This window comes from Leptidea sinapis, chromosome 7, assembly GCF_905404315.1.
Source record: "Leptidea sinapis chromosome 7, ilLepSina1.1, whole genome shotgun sequence".
In the NCBI taxonomy this organism is placed as follows: domain Eukaryota; kingdom Metazoa; phylum Arthropoda; class Insecta; order Lepidoptera; family Pieridae; genus Leptidea; species Leptidea sinapis.
This window is the reverse complement of record NC_066271.1, coordinates 11,632,320-11,654,372: the sequence shown is the minus strand read 5'-3', so window position 1 is coordinate 11,654,372 and position 22,053 is coordinate 11,632,320. Positions and strand designations below refer to the sequence as shown.

General features: G+C 33.7%; 3 protein-coding genes across 8 annotated transcripts in view; 1 reads left to right on the top strand and 2 right to left on the bottom strand.

The window, feature by feature from the left end:
- Nucleotides 1–5,211: 5,211 nt before the first annotated feature.
- On the bottom strand, nt 5,212–10,143 carry LOC126965255 (uncharacterized). The gene is made up of 2 exons (XM_050808754.1): nt 9,127–10,143; nt 5,212–8,905 (listed from the first exon to the last, which is right to left on the bottom strand). The coding sequence occupies exons 1-2, from the start codon at nt 10,124–10,126 to the stop codon at nt 8,859–8,861; spliced, it is 1,047 nt and encodes a 348-aa protein (XP_050664711.1). The 5' UTR covers nt 10,127–10,143; the 3' UTR covers nt 5,212–8,858.
- A 6,841-nt stretch (nt 10,144–16,984) lies between these two features.
- On the top strand, nt 16,985–19,369 carry LOC126965234 (protein MCM10 homolog). The gene has a single exon (XM_050808720.1). The coding sequence runs from the start codon at nt 17,214–17,216 to the stop codon at nt 19,287–19,289; it is 2,076 nt and encodes a 691-aa protein (XP_050664677.1). The 5' UTR covers nt 16,985–17,213; the 3' UTR covers nt 19,290–19,369.
- A 1,033-nt stretch (nt 19,370–20,402) lies between these two features.
- Nucleotides 20,403–22,053, bottom strand: part of LOC126965232 (GMP synthase [glutamine-hydrolyzing]) — a 31,526-nt gene continuing 29,875 nt past the window's right edge. For all 6 annotated transcript variants that reach the window (XM_050808713.1, XM_050808711.1, XM_050808712.1 and 3 more), the window contains exon 16: nt 20,403–21,110. In XM_050808713.1, the coding sequence (XP_050664670.1) occupies nt 21,009–21,110 (102 nt within the window). In that variant the 3' untranslated portion in view covers nt 20,403–21,008. The remainder of the gene's footprint in view (nt 21,111–22,053) is intronic.

Here is a 22,053-nt window from a genome sequence, read left to right as displayed (position 1 = left end):
CGAGAAAATAACGAAAAAAATCCTTACCTAAAATAGATAAATAACGTAAATAAACACTACTGACATCGCGGCGGGAGTCTAGAAACTGTCATAAAATGATTTTGGTTTCTTTCTAAAATATTTGGACAGGGTTTAAGCCCATACAGCCATAAATTGTATGAAAAACAGTGAAATTAAATGTAAAAAATTGTCTATGACAGATTAGACGGCTTCATAATAACTTTTAGATAAAAGGAAAACATTTATAAAAGAGTTTATTGTTCATGTTCATCAATAACCAAACATCTATTGCCGCTACCGCGGCACGCTACGCTCGGCTCGTGCGATGTTTTAACTGTTCTAACATAACTTAACCTTACCAATTTTAATCAATTGTAGTTGATAGAGCTTTGGTCCACGATTATAGTGCTATCACTCTTATTACAACGAAATACACAGTTTACAAGAGAAACCAAAATAAAAGTCTACCCTCCCCCCTCCCTAATTTGTTAATGGGGGGAAACGCCTACAATTTGGTTCTGGCGTTGTTTTAACTGTTCTAACATAACCTAACCTAACCAATTTTAATGAATTGCAGTTGATCGAGCTTTGGGGATATATTACTTTTACTAATTTATGGCTGTATGAGCTTGAACCCTTTGCCTGTACATATATTTTACTAAGAAACCAAAATCATTTTATGACAGTTTTTAGCCTCCCGCCGCGATTGCAGCGCTCATCTAGTGTTTATTTACGTGATTAATATATTGTTTTAGATTAGATTTTTTTTGGAAACGGTGCATTACCTTGTAATAAGAGTGGTATCATTGTAATCGTGGACAAAAGCTTTATCAACTACAATATTTTTTACATCCAAATTCGTGCTACCCTTAGCTTAGTATCCCTATACTAAGTCCAACCCAAACAAAATACATACAAACAAAATAGGTAATAATGTTATGTAAATTGAAAATACAAGCAATGTGAGAATAGGTAATAGGTACGTTTAGGTAAGTAAAAGTAGGTAGTTAAAGAACTTATGAAGTAAGATAACTAATTACCTATGCTTAGTTCGTATAGGAGCTGCCAACATTCATAATCAACCGATATCGCTACATAGTACCTACATACCGGCATTAGCCTTCTTCCGGTAATTCCCTTTCAAAACAATTAAGTTTTTTTTGGTGGGAACGAGTGAACGAAGGAAGGCGCGCTTATACAAAAAAAAAATGTTTAAATTATTGTTCATTGTGCATATATTTTTCATACTTGTAAATTGTTTATCCTGGTTTATAAATATTCGATTTTTGTATATTTAAATTGTTAAGTGCGCTTCCCCATCGCCATGGGGAAGCGTACAGGTAAAAGGCCGAAGAACGGCCAGAGCGACGCAGAACCAGCAGACGAACTTCCCCTATCCGAATCCTCGGTATCTGACGCGGAGGTGACTGAACGTCTCATTGTAAGAAGAAAGGATAAAGAGAAGTATACCCCTTATAGAGCGACAAATTATTATAGGTTGTACGACGAAAATTCAAATAAGAAGGAATTTATTGTATTTCTCAATCGCAAGCAGGGTGAAGTCAAAATATCAGACAAGGACAGGTTGGGTCTGTCAAATGGAATCAGGAGGCATTGCGTATCGGGTGTGTTGCACCTGAGGTCCGTTAATGCTTTTAAAGTTGGTGTTACCTTTGACCTGCCTAACAATGCGAATGTATTTTTAAAAAATGAAAAGTTACTTAGCGAGTTGGAGATGGTTGCCTCAATTCCGGCTTCTGAAACGGAGGTCACTGGAGTTCTTACTTCTGTTCCCACTGATTACTCCAACAAAAAAATTCATCAATTAATTGCATCGAGTAAAAAAGTTATTGCTGTGAGAAGGTTCATGCGGCGAGTAAAGGACCCACAGGGTGTTGTCTCCTTTGTTCCAACGCAAACTGTTGCAGTCACATTTGCATCAACGTTGTTACCTGAGTATGTAACACTTGATCACTGGAGGCATGAGGTTAATGTATATGTACCCCCTATTAAACAGTGTCTACGCTGTATGAAATTTGGCCATATTGCTAAATTTTGTAGAAACAATGAAGTTTGTTCCATATGTTCTGACAATCACAATTTTAAAATGTGTCCAAAAACTTTAACAAAATGTGCCAACTGTGGTGGAGATCACATAGCTATCTCATCTACCTGTCCTTTGAAAAAACAAAAAATTGAAGAAAACAAAGTGAAGTCCCGTAGTGTTAGATACTCAGATCTCTTCAATGAATCTGCTTTCCCTCAATTAAACTCTAAGTATATTGACACACACCTGAGCAATCTTATAAAAACTGACAAATTTATGAACCTCTTGGTTGAAGCAGTTTTACAAATTTGTACGAATAAAGATAAGTTAACTATAAATTCAAATAGTATTAAGGAAATTCTGAATAACACTTTTAGAAAAAAGACATCTAGTTAATTGTTATTATGGATACATTGAATATAGTGCAGTGGAACGCTCAAAGTATTATTAGTAATAGGCTTATTTTTACAAGGTTTTTATATGAAAATCATATCCATATTGCTATAATTTCGGAAACTTGGTTAAAACCACATCAGTATTTTTTAATAAAAGGCTATAACACAATAAGGAATGATTGTGGTAATAAACACAATGGTGTAGCAATTTTTATTCATAATAATATCACATTTTCTAACATAAATACATATTTTGATAGTGCTCTACAAAATGTTTGCATTAAAATTAAAATTAATAACAAAGAACTGAGTATTGTGAGTTTTTACAGTCCTTCCAATTCAAATCCTCCATTTAATAAAAACAATTTAAACAGTTTAATTAAGTCCATTCCAGAGCCAATGATATTTGCAGGTGATTTCAATGCTCATCACATGTTGTGGGGATGTGTTGATACATTGCCTCGAGGTAAAGATGTTTTAGAGGTTATAGATGAGAATGGTCTTGTTATTCTGAATAATGGTCAAGCTACCACAATAGGATCTCCATCTTGGCGTCCTAATGCTCTTGACTTGACTTTGGTAACTCCATCATTGGCTCTTTTATGTGACTGGTCAGTTATTGACAGTCCTCTGGGCAGTAGTTATCATCTCCCTGTAATAATAAAAATGGCAGTAAGTAGTGATAGTAGTAGTTTGCAAAACACATTATGTAATAATCTACATTTGCCCACTCACCCTAATTATAAGCAGGTGAATTGGAATATGTATAGTAACTTAGTTATTTCTTATTTGGATGATGTTAAATTTGACACTTTATCTTCAATAGATGCTTTTAATTCCTTTTGTAATATTTTACTTTCTGCTGCCAAGCAGTCAATCCCTAGCTGTCTGTTTTCCAAAAGTTTTAATAGTAATAATGTTACTAGTTCTTGTTCACAAAAATCTTTTAAATATCCTTGGTTGCCTTGGTGGAATCAGAAGTGTACAGAAGCAGTTTTAAATGCTAAAAATGGTTACATTAATTTTAAAAACAACTCCACTGATGAAAATTATGTGGAGTTTAAGAGATTGCGGGCTTTAAAAAAACTTATCTTAAAAAGTGAAAGAAGAAATAGCTGGATAGGCTTGTGCAATTCATTTAATCGTTGTACTCCTTTGTCTTCAATTTGGAAATACATGCGCAAATTTAACAAAACTTACATTCCTGACAGTGTGTTGAATGATAGTTGGATTCCAGATTTTCTACAAAAGTATACTTCTGACTTTGTATCAAATGAGTTAACTAACTATGTAAATGTTGTTAATGATAGTAATAAATATTTGATAGAGCCCTTTTCTTTACAAGAACTAAAATCCGCTTTATTTACTAGAAGAGATACATCTTTCGGTCTTGATACCATTCCATATATTTTACTCAAAAAACTTAATTGCCACAGTCTCAACATCTTTTTAAGTAATCTTAATCGCCTATGGAAGGAGAATACTATTCCTGCAGAATGGAAAACAGACTGTTTAATCCCAGTTTTAAAGCCAGACAAAAATAAAATGTTACCTGACTCTTATAGACCTATAGCTCTCACGTCTTGTGTTGGGAAGATATTTGAGCAGCTTCTAAAACAACGTCTCGAGTTCTTTATAGAACAAAATTGTCTTTTGCCTAATAATCAGTTTGGTTTTCGCAAAGGCCGGTCTCTAGGGAGAGTATAGCGCAGTTACAGCTTGATGCGCATCAATGTTTAGCAAGTAATCAGTATCTTTTGTCTGTATTTTTTGACATCTCAGGTGCCTTCAATAGTGTAAATATTGCCGTGCTTTGTGACGAGTTATCAATGTTAGGGATACCAGGTAAAATAATAAATTGGATGCAATCCTTTTTGACTGACAGAAAAGTATATGTAAAATTTAATAAACATTTGTATGGACCACGACTTTCTTCTCTAGGTGTTTGTCAGGGAGGAATATTGTCTCCTTTAATTTTTATTATGTACATAAGACGATTGAACCTTATTTTGGGGCCAAATATAGTAAACCTACAGTATGCAGATGACTTAGTCGTCTATGTATCGGGAGTTGATCTGATTAATTTAGCCGCTACTATTAATAAAGCACTTGTAAATTTATATCAATACTTTTCTTATCTTAATTTAAATGTAAATCCAACCAAATCAAAAGTCTTTGTGATTGGTCGTAAACGCATCATATTGCCTCCCATTTTATACAATGGTATTCCACTGCCTATTTCATGTTGTTACGGGTTTTATTATGTAAATGACACACCTTTGGTAAATAAGAACTTATATTTCTTGCACTAAATCAACTGTAGCCTTATTACACCTATTATATTTAAACTAAACTAAAGCTAAGTACTAAGACTACTTTGGACGCCAGGAGAATTTTATCCACGTTGGAGGGAATTCTACCAAAACCCAAGCTCTCGGCTGCTCAACCTCTCAGGGTACTTATGTATTCATTAAAAGGGCATTTCCATAGGCTAGGACAATAAAAAATAGTAATGTTATTTTCAGATACAAATACAAATGCCTAACTTCTATCCCAATTAGATATAAATTCTGTGCAACTTACCCCTTTCCTTGTGGTTTAATAAATATTTTTGATGGCACAAATTATTTTATTACTATAACAAAACTATAACCATGACGAACTATAATATCACATTGACGATCACAAAGGTACGTGTTACTTCATTGCACAGCTGATCGCTAATGTCAATGACCGACCGTAACATTCGTTATGAACCAATAATCGAGAAAGAAACAAAAAAAACTAAAAACGAAAATGAAGCCAGGATTCGAACCCCCGATAGACGACAGTATAACGCTTCACGATTCTATCGTCGATACCGCTAGACCACGAACGTTATGACCGAAAGTGTGAAATTATCTAATATGTTATACTCAAAGAGTCGTAATACTAATTCATAACATTCCCCCAACCTACAAAAGAAAAAAAAAATATATATTTTATCTAAAATATATATATTTTATTTCTTCTATGCATCAGCCCACAGTCTTTAAATCTTTTGCATGCCAAACGCCAATCGGTTTGCCATAAGCATTATTTAGCTGAAATACATTATCCGACAATTTTTTAACAATTAGAGCTTTTTCAAATTTCGGTGCAAGCTTGGCCATAAATTTGGTTCCCGCTTTTGACAGGAATTTCGTTCGTCTCCATACTATATCGCCCTCTTTAAAGTTTGCTTTACGACGTCTTTCGTTATAAAACCTGAGACTTTTGTCATGTGCGAGCTTTATCCTTTGTTCAACCTCTCTATGTAATTTCGATCGCGATTTTAAGCTATGTAAATATTCTTCAATGTCCACACGTATCGGTTGGTTCTGCACTACGTGTTGTGTACCAACAGATTCACCAGTCAGTTTTACGGGAAAGGATGTTTCTCGGCCAAAGAATAAAAAAGAGGGTGTGTACTCAGTAGTTTCATGAACTGATGTCCGTATTGCGTGTGCAAATTCTTGCAAATGTTTATCCCATTCATTATGTTTTCTTGAATTAATGTAAGACGCTATCATTGTGCCAACAACTCTGTTTACACGTTCTGTAGGATTGCTTTGAGGATGATAATTAGGAGTATACCAAATTTGAGTGTCATATTTATGTGCGAGATCTTTGAATATTTGTGATACAAATTGCTTTCCATTGTCACAGATTATAGCTGAAACTTTGCCAAAAAGTAAGAACTGTTTCTCTAAAATTTCACAAATTTTGTCTGCTTTTCCTGTTCTCAAGGGAAACATTAGTGTGAATTTACTAAATAAACAGGTTATTACTAAAAGCATTGTGTTCAAATTCTTGCTTTTTGGAAAGGGGCCCATGAGGTCTGTTGATATGACTTGCCAAGGTCCAGTAACAGTCCTCTCTTGACCCATATGACCTAAGGGTGATTTCTGTGATACTTTCACTTTTGCACAAGTTTCACATTTCCTTACATATTGCCTAATGTCATTCAGCATATTTGGCCAAAAGTAATGTTGTTTTATCCTGAATAAAGTCTTGCGCACTCCGAAATGGCCTGCTGTAACATCATCATGACAGTGTCTTAAAATATCAGATCTCAAAGACTGTGGAATGACTAGTTTCCAGTCATTCGATTCATTGGGATATTGCTTCAAACAAATTTTCTTGTATAAAAGACCCTCTCTAACCTGCCAGTCGTTACAATTATTCTGTTCACTTCCAAATTTAGCAACTTTACTTTTATACCACTCATCCTTATGTTTATCTAATATCCTTATATTTCCCCGATCATTGTCCATAATTGCATCAACACACCTAGACAGGGCATCTGGCACCACATTACTTCTGCCTGGTCTATGAACTATATCAAAGCTAAATTGTTGTAACTTCATAGCCCACCGTCCTAATCTACCATGCGGATCTTTCATATTGTGTAGCATTTTAAGTGCACTATGATCAGTAATAACTGTGAAGTGAGTACCATCTATGTAGGGTCTGAATTTCTCAATTGCATAAACTATACTTAAAAGTTCCCGTTCGGATGTCGAGTACAATTGTTCACGGCTATTAAGTTTCCTACTTAAATAAGATATCGGTTGTTCTGCATTATTAGTTTTTTGACAGAGTACTGCGCCAATTCCTTTGTTGCTTGCATCACATTGTATTATAAAAGTTTTACTAAAATCTGGACAGGAGATGACCGGTGTTGTAGTGAGCAATGTTTTTAATTTAAGAAATGCTTTTTCTGTCTCATCTGTCCAGACAAACTTTTTGTTTTTCTTACCTTTTGTCAAATCATGAAGTGGAGCAGCAATTTGTGAAAAATTTTTAACGAATCTCCGATACCAACTAGCGATTCCGATGAACCTTCGTAATTCAGAAATATTTTTAGGTCTTGGAAAGTTCATGATTGCCGAAACTTTTTCGGGATCAGTGCGCAGACCATCTTCATCTATGATGTAACCTAAAAATCGTAAACTCGGCCTTGCAAATTTACATTTCTCAACATTTATTGTTAATCCAGCTTCTTCCAGAATATTCATTACCTGTCTCAGGATTTCTAGGTGTTCTTGAAAGGTTTTAGAGCAGACCACGATATCATCAAGGTAAGACCACACTTTACCCTCTAAGGCGTGAAATAATATGTCCATTAACCGTTGTTGCGATTGTGACGCATTTACTAAGCCAAATGGCATCACTTTGAAATGAAAAAGGCCTCTACCTGGAATTGCAAATGCGGTCTTTTCTTTGCTAGTTTCCTCAAGTTCAATTTGCCAAAAGGCGGATTTTAAGTCAAAAGTGCTAAGGTATTTTGCATTACGTAAATTATCGATAATGCTAGATATTCTTGGAAGTGGGTATGTGTCCCTTTTTGTAACTTTATTTAGCTGACGACTGTCTAAACAAAGTCTGTTGTTACCATTAGCTTTTTTAACAAGTACCACCGGTGAACACCATGGACTGTGAGACGGTTCAACCACATCTTTTTCTAACATTTCATCTAATTCGCTTTCGATTTCTTTCTTAATGACCGGAGAAAAAACATACTGTTTCTGATATATTGGTTTACTGTTCCCTGTATCTATAGTGTGCTTAATAATTTTAGTTCTACCTAAACCTGTACCTATACATTTCCGTATTTCTTCAATAATATCAGTTAGTTGTTGTTGTTGACTTTCATCTAAATCTTCTTTACTTGTTAAATGCGTTGCTTTATCTTCAATGTTGTTGACTTCTGATAATTCTTTTACCAACACTCCTTTAAATTTAAAGGAAATTTCAAAAATGTCAAAAAAGTCTTTACCTAATATCAATTTCTGTGACAAATTAGGCATAAGAAGCATAGTGATATAGTGAAACTGATCATTAAAACTTACCGGAACATCAAAACCTTCAGTTACAGAATAACTGGCACCATCTGCAGTTGCAATATCCATAGATTTTATTTTCTGTATTTTAACCCCCAAGTGCTTCAAAGTTCTTGCGAATTCACTATTTATGACTGAACAAGTGGCACCTGTATCTAATAATCCGTAACAATTATAATTTAAAATGTTTATTTGTATGTATGGCCTGTTATCATTTTCTTTCTTGAGGGTTAAGGGTGAAAGTGCTTTCTTGGACATGACGATACGAATAAAATTTAGCCAGTTCTGCCACACTTTATTAGTTTTAGAGGAGAGGTTCAGTTGGCAGGTTTCAAACCCTCCTCTTTGGCGTTTCCCTTGCAGGTACAATCTTTTGCAGTTACGCCAAAATGACCACAACGATAACAAAATATACGCTGTTTTGGCATGGTGCAAGATCTGAATAAATGACCAGATTCACGACAATTCCAGCACCGCATGTTCACACTACTTTTATTGGTGGTTTTTATTTCATTAACTAAGTCATTGTTAGTCATAGAATTTCTGCTCAATTTATAAGCTAAATCGGGTTCTAATGAGTAAACTGACGTTTTCGGTTCCTGAAACTTGTCACAATTAATTTTAGTTCTTTCAATGATACGCATAACATTTATTAGATCGGAAATAGAACAGAAAGTGTCCCTACATATGGCCCTTTGATAAAATGGTTGCAAATTTTTACAAATAATCATTATTTTTTCTGATTCAGTAATTTTGTTGGGGAGTCTATTAAACATATTTTGCATTACTGAAATAAATATGAGTACTGACTCATTTTTACCTTGTGTTCTAGCTTTTGCTTCGGTCAATAGTTCCTCTTGGTAGTAAGGAGATTGAAATGTCCGTTTAAGCAAGATTACCAGCTCATTCCAAGTACTTATAAACTCTCTATTTGCACGAAACCAAATTAACGCATCATCCTTAAAAAAATCAATTGCATGACGCCATAAATCATCCTCAGTTGCGTTCCTAGCCTCCTGAAGTTCCTCAACCCGTTCAATAAAAGCATTCACGCTAAATTTATTGTCACCATAAAAATGGACACCCCATTGACTTATAGGTACAAGCTTGCGTACTGGTCGAGTCTCCTCGAATGAAGTGGAATTAAATAATTTAGAGTTTCGCTTTTTGCCATGAAAAGTTGGACTTTCAAAGTCCTCTTGCGCAAAACATACCTTTTTGTGTTCTAAAGAATCTTTTAAACTTTGATCTTCTTCTACTAACACTCCGTGCAATTCCTTAGACGTAGATGCCATAGGTTTCGTCATCATATTTTCTTCCTTTAAAAGATTTAAAATTTTTTTACTATCCTCACCTATGGAGTTATGTAAAGCCTCTTTCATTTCCGGAGTTATTTCCTCCCCATCCAGTATGTCGTCTTTGCCCTCTAAATCTTTTAAAGTTATAACGGCCTTATCTAATAGTATGTTACGCCTATCTCTGTCTTCCTCTTCCGTAGGCGCGGCCAATTTCAATCTGTTGACAATGTGACACAAACGAGAAACTAGACGTTTGTACAACTGTTTATCTGGCTTTTCTTTTAACTCTGAGACATAACGCATAACATTGCTTATTTTGTCTGAACAAATGTCTAGTTCTAGCCCCGGGGTGGTAATAGATGCTTGCGGTGACTTTATTTCATAAGAGACTATCATTGAGCTTTCAGCTTCTAACATTTTTTTTAAGATAATTTTAAGAGCTGAAACTAAGCCTGGATAAGTATACCCCCGACACGCAAGTTCGAATTCGACTTCATCTTTTAACAAAAATTGAGGATCCATATTTAATATACAATTAAAACAAAATACTATACAAAACTAAAATTAGTTGATTACAATAGCGGTATTGTGTACAATTGCCTTATATTATGTGTACCTAATATAACTAATGTAGAATTCTTTAATTACAAACACAAAGAAATAAACTTTTATGTTTATCCGGTAATATAAATAAGTAAATACTATCAATAATAATATTATTCGCAAAAAAAACTCAACACAATATACAGAACCACAAAATAAACTTTTCGCCAAGAGGGAACTCTAAAAGTATGTACCTACATGTACCAAACTGATTACTGTCATACATAATATTTTAATCAAAAGTAAGTCTTATATATTATCTTATTTAGATCTAAAGTCTGTAAATGTTAACAATAATTAAACAAAATAATTATGTGCCTAATAATGTAAACTAGTATCTATTAGAATGCACTATCTAACTTAATCTATCTACTTAACCTATAAGTAACCACAAGATTAGGCAGTATTATATTATAGGTAAATGCAACAAGTTAGTGTGACTTTTGTACCTAACTGCTCGCCAAATATTATTATACTAAGCTTAGGTAGATGTATGGGTAACCGCATTGAATTACTATTCTTTTTGAAATTTAATTGCATACAATACACAATATTTTACAAGTTACAAACCCACGACAGGTATAATATGCCTACTGCCACTATGTAACTGCTACAATTAACTTATGAATAATTAATATATAAATAACCAACTTATGAATTACAATTAAGTATAAGCGTTATAATATACGCAAGCGCATCAATTTTATACTTCAACTAAAGATGCGTAAATAGGTATGAACAAGTTAAGTTAAGCCGTATGTAGGTATTTAGCTGCCGTTAAGCAGCCAAAGCATAACCACGATGTCAAACATAACCCTTTAGTTTTAACGTTGGGCGCTATTTTGTTACGGGTTTTATTATGTAAATGACACACCTTTGGTAAATAAGAACTTATATTTCTTGCACTAAATCAACTGTAGCCTTATTACACCTATTATATTTAAACTAAACTAAAGCTAAGTACTAAGACTACTTTGGACGCCAGGAGAATTTTATCCACGTTGGAGGGAATTCTACCAAAACCCAAGCTCTCGGCTGCTCAACCTCTCAGGGTACTTATGTATTCATTAAAAGGGCATTTCCATAGGCTAGGACAATAAAAAATAGTAATGTTATTTTCAGATACAAATACAAATGCCTAACTTCTATCCCAATTAGATATAAATTCTGTGCAACTTACCCCTTTCCTTGTGGTTTAATAAATATTTTTGATGGCACAAATTATTTTATTACTATAACAAAACTATAACCATGACGAACTATAATATCACATTGACGATCACAAAGGTACGTGTTACTTCATTGCACAGCTGATCGCTAATGTCAATGACCGACCGTAACATTCGTTATGAACCAATAATCGAGAAAGAAACAAAAAAAACTAAAAACGAAAATGAAGCCAGGATTCGAACCCCCGATAGACGACAGTATAACGCTTCACGATTCTATCGTCGATACCGCTAGACCACGAACGTTATGACCGAAAGTGTGAAATTATCTAATATGTTATACTCAAAGAGTCGTAATACTAATTCATAACAATGTGACATAAAATTTCTAGGTGTAACATTTACTCCAAAACTTTCTTGGAAAAAATATACAGATAGTGTTATAATTAAAGCGAATAAAGCTTATAATGTATTAAAATCTTTGTGTGCAACGTCGTGGGGAGCGGACCCTAAAATATTGTTAATTTTGTATAAATCGCTTATTCGTAGTCATTTTGAATATGGCTTTCATTGTTTCGCCGCAGACAGCAAAATTGTTAATAGTCTGGATAAAATACAAAATAAATGTATGCGTACAATATTGGGTGCACTTAAAACTAGCCCAATAGCTGCTATGCAAATCGAGGCCAACCTTCCTCCTTTGTGTATTAGATTTAGTTATCTTAAAGAAAGATTTATTTTAAAGCTCTATAGCTTGCCGACGAACAATCTTCTTAAGAATTTTATTGCTTATCAATCGTCTTCATTTCAGAGACAGTTGTTTATCTTGCAAGATTTTTCTTCATTTTTTAAATTTCTACAAGATTTAAATATTCATCGGAATAATGATATACTTCCCTGCCATGCAGGTTCTTTTCGATGTAAATATTCTGCAATCAATGTTGTAATAGATCCAAATTTAACTTCAAAAGAGGAGGTTCATGTATTATTGTCAGAATGGTCTAATTGTAAATTTGTTTATACGGATGGCGCAAAAAACAATAATAATGTTTCTTTTGCAATCTACCTTCCTGAAATTAGGAAGGGTATTGGCTTTAAGATTAATAGATATGCCAGTATTTTTACTGCTGAAGCCGTCGCTATTCTTTTTGCTTTAAAGCATATTAAGAAACAAAATCAACTTAATAAGGAGTGGGTAATAGTTAGTGATAGTATGAGTGTGTTAAAAAGTTTGTCAAATAACAAAATGAGTGCTAACATCAATTACATCATTTTTGCTATAAAGGAATTGTGGTTCGAACTATGTTTAATCGATATTAAAGTGGATTTCGTTTGGGTCCCGTCCCATATAGGAGTAGCAGGAAACGAAAGCGCTGATTTTCTAGCTAGAACTATCATTAATATATCCGATCTATCCCTATATCCTGATTGCAAAGATCTAGACATTAACATACCATATACAGATATAATAAGTAATCTAAAACAGCGTATGACTCTTCTTTGGGGAAGATATTGGTACATACTTTGAATTCATTCGTATACTTTGTTAGATAATCCCGTTAATAGCACACCCTGGTTTTGTAAGTTTAAAAATAACGCTCACAGAAAGTTCTATACTACAATAACACGAATGCGTATTGGTCACTATCGATTGAATTTTCATCTTCATCGCAAAAAAATTGTCTCCTCTCCTTTTTGTGACCATTGTAATAAGCAACAAGATCAGTCTCTGGATCACATCTTTTTTGATTGTTCGTCCTTTGGCATACAGCGCCTTGTGCTGATGGATGAGCTACTGGAAATATATGGTGCACCCAATATAATCCCGCTCTCAGTAATAGATCTATTAAAGGACACATCAACTTATATGTCCTTGTATAAATTTGTATGTAGTACTGTAAATACATTGTAATTTGTAGATACATACGTTGTAAATTTGTTTATAATTATGTAAATACGTTATAACTTGTACATATACAACTAGTAATAGCATAGCGCAATTCGCGAACTGAACAGATAATGTAAATAGGTAGGTATTATTCTACAAAGTTATGCAAATTACACTGGATTTGACTTTAAGAAAAGGGGAAAATTATTAGAGACTATATTACTGGATTTGGACTTACTAAAAGGAAAATATGGAAAATATTCTTTAGAGAATTATACATTAACGGAAATGGTAAAATAACTGATGACTTTAAGACTGGATTGGATTTGATGAAAGAAACTACTATAAATATTCGCTATCGAATATACATAATTGGAAAAGCAAAATGGAAATAATGTAAGATGAAATGAGAACACTGGATTGGACTTTTTGTAAAACAAAATAGTGAAAATAATAAATACCAAAGAAATGAAAATACTAACGACAAGGCAGTAAGGCCCCTGGCTATAGCCTGTTCGAAAGAACGAATTAATATAAAAAAAAAAAAAAATCAAAACAATTAAAGTGATATCTTTTTTTATTTAGAGCATTGGTAACAAGTCCATCAAGCTAAACCAAAATGCAGCAAAAAAAAATAGGAAGAAAAAGATGTGGTGTCGTGGGACACCAGGTAGGAACGAAGTTCCTTCGGCTAATGTAGAATCGACACAATTTGTAAAAAAAAATCGTGTTCAATTTTACGTAGGTTTTCTTGATTTTTCTCATAAATTTTGCAGATTAGTTTTTATTTAATTACACGAAAGTATTTAGGAAATTCAGTATTTTAGGAAATAATAAATTACTTAAATTAAAAAAAAATCATAATCCAAATTATCAATTTAAATAACAAAATATGTCTCTTTATTTTTGTTTGACAACATAAAATTACATACAAATAGGAACGACTGTCGCGCCTGCGCACGTCTCATTTAACGGTTTTATTCCACGGACTTTTTCTTACGGTTTTACTATCACATTTTTTTCAGTTCGGTCCCGCAGCAAAATCCCTATCTCCTCCAAGCCTGCCGTAAGGAACTTCGTTCCAATAGTTATGTAATTTTTTTAACTACAAATAATACTTGATTACAAGAAAAATCCCCGTTAGGTTAAGGGCACTTTAAGAGCAATAAATTGCTTGATTATTGACTTTATTATTGACCTCCATTTTGATTCATTTTTCGAAAATTTTGAGGCCGGACCGCATTAGTGATGGGTCGTTGACATTTTTTCCGTCAACAAAACGTTGATGTTGATTTACGTTTCTCAACTAGTTAATTCGTCAACGGGTTAAGGTACTACACTGTGGTACTACTATTTTCAACATCATATCGTTCGTGAAAGTAAAGAAACTCAGGCATGTAACTTTATAAAACATCATATAACCAAAATATTATATTTAATGCTTTTCAAAATACTCTCCTTTACATTTTAAAAAATTTTTCATGCGATCGAACCATTTTTAAAACAAGAGGACCAAATCTGAAGGCGTTTTCTACGTGCTGATTGAACGCTATAACTGCCTCTTCGGAATTGGTAAAAGTGAAACCTCTCTTCAAATCTTCGATTTTGGGGAAAATTCAGAAATCACAGGGTATCAAGTATCAGGGGGTAAATCACTAGGTTGGGGCTTTGGTTAAGCTAAAAATGACTTAGTTTTGTTTGCCGTAGGAGGACGCGTCTTTTCAGTCGTCTTTCGCGACCTTTTTTTAAGATCCTTGGTAAACAAATGTTAGAATACCACTCGCCATCAACATCTTTGATCTTCAAGGGGAATTGTGCAGATGGGACCTGTAGCTGAGAAAAAAAAAACGATCATTTTTTTACCAACGTTTCTCGCCTGCCTAACTTTTGTTGGCCTGTTCTCATTTTCCAACACCCATTAACAAGATTGCTCTTTTTTCGGATTCAAAACAATAAATCCACGTTTGGTCTCCTGTGACAATGTCATAAACAGAATTAGAACGTCCGTGGTCATATTATCATCATTAGCATCTATAAGCACCATTCCACGCAAGCCCGCTTCTGCTCCACTGTCAGTTCATGAGGGCTCCAACGACAACAAAGTTTCCGAACTTTCAATTCTTCGTGTAAAATTTTCTGAATTTGGCTCATACCAATCAATCCCCAATAGTCCTCTAATTGTCTCATGGGTAAACCGCGGGTTTTCTTGAATTAGCCGCTTAACAGTAGCCACATTATTTTCGTTGACGGCAGTTGAAGGCCGCCCTTCACGAAATTCTTCGTGTAAAGAAACTCGACCTCTCTCAAATTTAGCAAACCATCGCCTCACGGTACTCAAGCAAGGTGCTTCTCTCCCCTAGCCTTTCTGGATCGGCGCGCTCCGCTGCTCGATGTACACCTTAGATCGGCAAGTGTTCGGCGTTTGCGCAGCGTTTTACCCGTGCGTATTATTTTACGTGTAGTTATAAAATGCTTATAACTAGGGTGATTTCAGTGACTGTCGCTGAAAGCTATTGAAACAAGCTATAAGACCATGTATAAATTATTCATATTGTCTTTCTTTTTTATTTCACACAGTTTTTTCATTCGACAATAAGTGTAAAAATAGGTATATTTTTAAATAAATATTGTTATTATTGTTAATTACTTGTTTTATTTATTTCCTTTTATGTTTTTGTAATGAACATTATATGTTCATTATAAAATAAAGCCAAACTTTCCACAAAGAACAATCTTCGTGCAAAGTCTTGATAACGACCGCTCGCTGCGCCGCCCGGGAACAAGTGAACACATAAGTGCTTTGTCCGTAAAGCTATGACGTCGAATATTGGTGGCCTTGAATCGTATCGGATCGAAATGTGTATGGGACTTCACTCGTTCATAACTGCGTAGGCAAATAAACCATCTTGTACACCTAATAAGGGTGAAAACTGGATGAGGTAAAAGAGTGCCCCGCGGCACAGCCGCTCTCATTGTTTTTTGAATTACCAGTGCCCGCGGGCACGTCCGATGCGGAAAGGCTAGACTCCCCTTTTGAAGACGAGCGGCACAGTCTTGCGGAGAGAGGGGGAACTTTTAAATTCATAAAAAACCATCGCTCTAAGATCTTTTTGACTTAATTTCATTTTCGTTGCGTACGTAGAACTTTGATGTGTGTTATTTATATTAACAATTGACAGATGAGTTCCCGCGAATTGTTTTCTTTTATTACTAAGAAGGATGCAACGTTTCTAAAAATATAACATTCAAAATTCAAATAGTTCCTATTAGCTAGTAGTGCAAAACTTTTAGTGTGCCCCATATATGTTCAATATAACGTTCTCGCAATTTTTGAAAAACAATTTTCAAGAATTTTTTGAAATTCACTGGAATATACATATTTTAATTTTACCGCCATCTAGCGGTAAAGAGACATACTAATGTTTGTTTCACTTTGTTGATTTTTCATGCATCCTGCATTGCATTGAATACAATAATAATTGTTGTACATACTAATGATTATAAGTGATTGAAGCCTACTGATTTTATTAAATTTATTACCGGCTTTGATTAATATTTTATATTATTGAAAGGAAAAGGTATATAGTTATCTGTGGAAAACAAAAAGTTATTTTGATTTCTGGCTTAAAGGACTTGTGCCCAAAGCCGTTAATAAATAATAAAAAAAATATGTTGTTTAATAATTTCCCGCTAAATATTACATAGAAATTAGAATGTTAATATAACAACGGAGTTCTCAGTTCACCTCTCACGAGTTATAACTTATTTTTAAAATTGGATAACAGTAAATACTGTAGGTTAATGTAGTTGTATATGTATATTATGTATAAAATAAAATTATATATCAGCTCTGTTGTGAATATCCATAATAATAAATTGTGAACGTTTTATAGACTCAATAACTGCTTCTTGTAATTGTTGATTCTTGAACGTGATAGACTAAGTAAACATGGATGAAATCGACGAGCTATCACAGTTAGAGGAACTATTAAAAGCTGATGTGAATTCTTTAACTCAAGAAAGACTTCATTCAGTTCAGGATGTTGACATATTTTCAAAGAAACATGAAGAATTACCTGAGCAAGTCAATGAAATACCTTCTACTGTTCATAGTGGTGACACGGATTCATCTGACGATGAAGAAAGACGAAATTACGCAGAGCGAAAATATAGTGAATATGGGTCTAATATTAAGAAAACACTGGATCAAGAAGAGCAAGAACAAACGAATAAGAGGCTAGATTTCGAGAGTAGGTTGCGTCAGACTAATATAGACATAAAAGTTGCAAAAAAATCTTCATTTTCAAAAAAACTTCAGTTAGAAAAAGAAAAGGTTATGATCTCTGCTCCTGACAATAAAAGTCATATTGCAAATGATGCATTCTTAGATCCAGTATTTGGTATTCGAATCTATAAGCCATTGATATCAAGCACTGCACTTTTGGACCGAATGCAAGGCAGAGAGGCAGTTAATATGCTGCGAGTTAAAAGATATGTGGAGAATGAAGATCTTACAAAAGATTGGGTCATTGCTGGAGTAATAGTAAAAAAAAGTTCTGTTAAGAAATCCCAAAAAGGCAATCAGTTTCTAATTTGGACATTATGTGACCTCAAGGATGATTTGAAAACTGTGTCAATGTTTCTATTCCGCAAAGCTTATAATGACTTATGGAAGACTATGGAGGGCACAGTTGTAGCAGTTTTGAATCCAAATGTATTGGATAGATCAGAGAATAGCATGGATCAAGCTTGCTTAAGTGTGGATAGCTCAGACAGAGTAATGATACTTGGTCAATCAAAAGATTTAGGTGTTTGCAAAAGTAAGAAGAAAAATGGTGAACCATGCACTGCATTCGTTAATAAAAGCCAAGGTGAACATTGTATATATCATATAAAACAGGAATACCAAAAGTTTTCACGAAGACAAGAGCTTCAGTCATCAACAATGGGTAAGGGAATACCCAACTTGCAGAACAAAGTATTTGGCAAGAATACATTCATTTATGGTGGAAAATCATATTCTGCTCTACCTCCAAGTAACCACAAAACAGTTAAAGATAGAGATCAAAACAGACTGATGTCACTGAGTGATTATTACAAATCTGAAGGTGATAGGCTGATGACTAATAGAGCTCCAAGTGGTGTTAATGTCTTACCAAACAAATCAGGCTTACTGCATAGTCCTACTAGTCAAAAAATTTGTGATTCTCAAAGATTAAGTAAATTAAATAGCTCACCACAAAGCAATCAGAGTTTAGCAGACAAAGTAGCAAACTCACCAACATTTTCTAAAAGTTTTGGATTAAAAAATTGTGGTGTAATAGATCTCAATATGTCATACAGTCAAAAAGCTTCAGAGAAAGCAAAATTAAAAGCAATTAAGTTGATTCAGCAAAATGGAGGCATTAATAAAATAGACCCTAATAACATTAAAGGTACAGAGGCTGGTAAGAAGCGAGCTTTTGAAAAACTAAATTCTAATGAGAATGAAAATGTCTCCAAGAAATCAAAACCGAATGAAGAAGTAAAACAAATGAAATCAGTTATGTCAGAAAGATTTAAAAAAATCCTTGAGGCAACATCTATTCATCAAAATCTTATAAAACAGCATGAGGATGATGAACAAGAGAAATATTTTAATAAACTTGAGAAAAAGGAAGCAATGGAGGAGAAAATGTTGAATACTTTTAAAATTGCCTGTAAAGCGGTGAGATGTGTGAAATGCAAATACACTGCTTTTTCAGCGGCACAGTTATGCAAAGATGAGAGGCATCCTTTGAAAGTTTTGGATACATACAAAAGATTCTTTAAATGTGCAGATTGTAACAATAGAACTGTGTCAGTGGAGCTGCTGCCGTTATATTCTTGCAGCAATTGCAATGGATCAAAGTGGGTGAAAGCACCCATGTTAAAAGAAAAGAAAGTTACATTATCAGAAGGATTGTCTATTCGTGGTGAGGAGGAAACTTATATTGGCCAAGTGAATACCGGAAAGAACATTAATTTATTAGTACCTGATAATTGAAGTGAGTAACTTATAATATTAGATATAAAGGATGTATTGAAATAAAAAACATTGTGAAAATAAAGCAATAATATAATTTATTATGAAACTTTCAGTCAATAACACTGAAATCCATAAACAATGAGTCTGATTTCATACAAGATTTTATATTTGGAGTGCAAATATCTGTTGAGTTTATATTTTCCACAGCCCTTGATAATTAACTTACAAAACTGTGGCATTAACATGTGTATATTAATGTATGCTTCCAATCACCAATTATTTACATATTTATGGCAGTGGTCCTTCACAAAAAAGGATTAGAGTTACAAACATTTTAACATCATTAGTACATTACATAATTGTTTACAATTTACATGTCTTTCTAGCTTACTCGACAACCTACACTTTACATCAAACCACTTTTATTTTAGCTATAGTAGATCATTTTTACAATTATCCATTAATAAAGTAAAATCATCTTAAATATAGTTCCAAAAAAAGTTTAACATTATACATTTAAGAAATAACAAGGGACAATACGATGAAATAACAAATCAAATGCAGCTGCATATGTATCAACTAAATCAAGTCAAATCAATTCTAACAAAAAAAATTATCAAGTGAAGCCTTTTGTCATCATCAGTGTAGAAGATCACTTATAATGCTGGTAGACTTTATGAATACACAAAAGTTCATGACTTTTGAACAGATCCATGACTGCATAGTGACAATCCCTGGTACCAAACCACCAGGGGCACAAAGACAGGTCGTTAGTCTATTATTATGGTTATTTTGTCATAACTGCTATGATATATGCTATCTATGAAGTTTATAAAGAAAAAATATCCAGTAACATAACACACAATCAGTATTAAATCTAGATGTCAGAAAACAAAAAATCTGAACAGACATTATGTATTTTTATTTCTTGTTGATGGATACAATATGATTACAATCTTGATTATTACTTTAATTTAATTAAGTGAAGAAATATCTGAGAAAACAAACCAAAATTTTTTTAATGTCATAAGTTTTGAGTGGCACTACAATAATTGCGCTCATTACTTTGAGACATAATATGTTAAGTCTCATTTGCCCAGTAATTTCACTAGCTATTCACCTTCAGACTGCTTCACGGCAGAAATAGGCGCCATTGTGGTACCCATAATCTAGCCGGCGTCCTGTGCAAAGGAGCCTCCCATTGGTGGTTCTACTAGTTCTCCCTTTTGTCACATCGACCCACATTAACTTTAATGTCAGGAAAACTAAATTGTAAGTTGTCAAAGAAAGATTCCATACAGCCACAGCATGGTCAAATAAATAGCAGTCCTGATTCAAACACCAATATTGATTATTGGATGCAAATAGGATAATTACCAAAAGTGTGTGCTCTTCATAATATATTGTGATACCAACTTAATTTCATATTCTATTATCTGTTCAGCTTCCCAAAATATTTGTGTAACTATCACACTATTAACTTTTAAAAACTAAGTTTAAAGTTATAATTAAATTTTTAATAAATACAAAAATGTCTGAGAAACATTAAATATGTATAACCATAACAAATGTAAATTGGATGGTGTTATAGAACCGTACAACCATAATAATGATATGACATAATATTATCCATAGCTACAATTACAAAGGCATGACAGAACTAAATGTTAGAAACCACTGCCCGAGTGCATTCCAGTAAAAAAATATATATAAAAAGGAAGGAAGGCATCATAACAATCATTCCCACTCTGTTGTGGCCGGTGGCTTTGGAGTCAGGTCATACAGCACTCTTGAAATTCCTGGAACATTTGAGAGCTCCTTGCGCATCCTGTCGACCACCTGCAAGGTTTCATTTAATTAGAATTATATATTAGTGTATAAAAGGCATTTATTTTATCAAAATTGATTCCTTTAGAATTCTTTTTGATGTAATTTATAATATACTAGATACTACTAAGCTTCGGAAACACATGGCGCTCTGAGAGAGAAGAAGCGGCGCAAGAAACTCTCCCAGCATAATTTTTTTTTGCGCTCTTTTCAATAAAAATATAAAGTTTTGTGTGTTCGGTATAAAATAAACATAATCTAGTTCCAGGCTGTCCAATCACTTAGATATTCAGCTGTGGAGTAATAGGATTTACAACAGAGCCATTTTTTTTATAAAACATTTAAATTTATTTATAGATAATGCCTGAACATTGGCTGGGACTTTATTGTAGAAGTGTATACATTTACCCTTAAAGCTATTATGTATCTTATGAAGCCTACTAGAATTAGTTACAAGCAATCCCTTATTTCTAGTGTTATAATAATGAAAATCACTATTAAGAGCAAAAATGTGACGATTTTTGTGAATGTATAATAAATTTTCATAAATGTACTGACAATGAAGGGTCATAATATTTATTTCTTTAAATTTTTCTTTGAGAGACTGTCTATTACCAAACTGATATACAGCATGAACAGCTTTCTTTACCAGAGCAAACAATATATCAATGTCAGCAGCATTACCCCACAGTAAAATACCGTACGTCATGCTATCATATGTTCTGCGGAAACTTAGTAGACCTCCAAGCCTTAGGAATCACGAACATTAAACATAGAACAAGATTTAGATCATGTCATCGGCATTATAACCCAATAGTGACTAGAGGCTACACTAATAAGTATTCAAGTTATCACACATGATATCGTAATTATATTTTTTTTGATAGACTCGAGTGTTACACATTAAAATAAAATACTTTTTTAATACAGTTGCTCAAAAAGTGGCGTATTGCAG